We start from the raw sequence: 1,647 nt of genomic DNA, 5'->3' as shown, positions 1-1,647 counted from the left end.
CCAGGGGGGAAAAGGGAAGGAATTTACCATTTCGATAAAATAGAATCTGTACCATTCAAGACCATACATATGGATCACTTAGGACCATTTCCTAAAAGTGTGAAACGAAATGAATATCTACTCGTTATAGTAGATGCTTTTACGAAATTTACCGTACTAAAGCCAGTTAAAAGTACCGCGACAAAGCACGTACTCAGCGCATTAAATGAAGTTATAAGTTACTGTGGAATGCCAACGAAAATAATTACTGATCGAGGGACTGCGTTCACAGCAAAAGATTTCGAGAGGTTTTGTACTCGGAACCATATTCGACATATTAAAAATGCAGTAAGAACTCCACGAGCAAATGCTCATGCCGAACGGACTAATCGAACAATATTATCGATGCTGTTACCAACAAATACGGTTGACAAACGATGGGACGAAAATATGGTAAGATTGAAATGGTGCCTAAATACGATGGAGAATGCGACAACGAAATGCACACCGTACGAGTTGCTGTATGGTTATCAACCTCGTGATATACTTCAGAACGCATTAATTCTAACTCTACATAACGACGACACTCTGACTACTGATCAATTAACGGATTTACGCAGAACGATTGCAGAACGAATTACTGATGAGCGAGCTAAAGCTAAAAGCCGATACGACAAGCGGTACTTACAGCCAACGAAATTTCAAGAGGGTGATCTAGTATTAGTCCAAAACGAGCCGTATAGCACGGGTGAGTCGAGGAAACTAGAGCCGCGTTATAAAGGCCCCTTCATTATTACTAAAGTACTCGACAAAGACCGATATGTAGTCAACGATTTACCCAACTCCAAACGAACACAGCGGCAGTACACCTCGGTGTATTCGTTCGATAAGATCAAGCGATGGTGTCAGTTGCCTTACGATGACAGTAGCAGCGAGGCTGATAACGACGATGATGACGACAATGATAACGTTGCCGAATCGACGGACAAAGCGGGGTCGCTTTGAGATGTCAGGAGGCCGACTGTAAAAACACGAAAAATTAAAATACGAAAATGCAACCATGAGTGTGCAAAAATAGCAAATCGAGCGTTTGACGTTTAAAGAGGAGTATGGCGAAATACGACGCGTAGAGTGGAGGTTTTTTTGGTTGCTTTGTAGCGAATGAAATAATATATATATTAAAAACTGCTACTATCAATATAATAAATAAACTAGGTTAAAATCTTAAAAGCTTTGCAAACTGTTTTATTTTACAATAACTTAACACTAGGCTTCTAAAAAAGGAATGCAGTCTTTTTAGGAAAATAGGTAAAGTATTGCCAATATAGTGTAGGATTACATGCAAGAATAATATAAACGTGTAAACATTCAGTATACCTCATTATATATAACAAATACCCAATTAAAAAAAAAATTAAAATTAAAATTATTCTCCTAAACCTAAATTTAGGTTTAGGTATATAGCGTTTGTAAAATTCAATTGAGTAATTATAATGTTCTTTCTGATCCACTAAGGCTCATAAGTGTTGTGTTGATGCTTAAAACTAAAATGGTTTGAAATCATTTTGAACATTTAATAAATCGAAAAATGCTCTTTCACGTCAGGTGTTGTAGCTGAGTGAGATTCTCTAAGAAGTAAGTCCACTTCATTTTGCAGCATGGTTTCCT

General features: G+C 37.3%; 1 protein-coding gene across 1 annotated transcript; it reads left to right on the top strand.

Moving 5' to 3' along the window:
* The first annotated feature begins 290 nt into the window (after window positions 1-290).
* Window positions 291-1,120, top strand: LOC119662291. Its single transcript, XM_038071884.1, has one exon. It carries the CDS (start codon window positions 385-387, stop codon window positions 982-984), a length of 600 nt encoding a protein of 199 aa, XP_037927812.1. The 5' UTR covers window positions 291-384; the 3' UTR covers window positions 985-1,120.
* The last annotated feature ends 527 nt before the right edge of the window (window positions 1,121-1,647 follow it).

The sequence above is a fragment of the Teleopsis dalmanni genome, chromosome X (assembly GCF_002237135.1).
Source record: "Teleopsis dalmanni isolate 2A chromosome X, ASM223713v2, whole genome shotgun sequence".
Classification (NCBI taxonomy): domain Eukaryota; kingdom Metazoa; phylum Arthropoda; class Insecta; order Diptera; family Diopsidae; genus Teleopsis; species Teleopsis dalmanni.
Note: the sequence above shows the minus strand (reverse complement) of the source record. Positions and strands in the feature narration are given on the sequence as shown.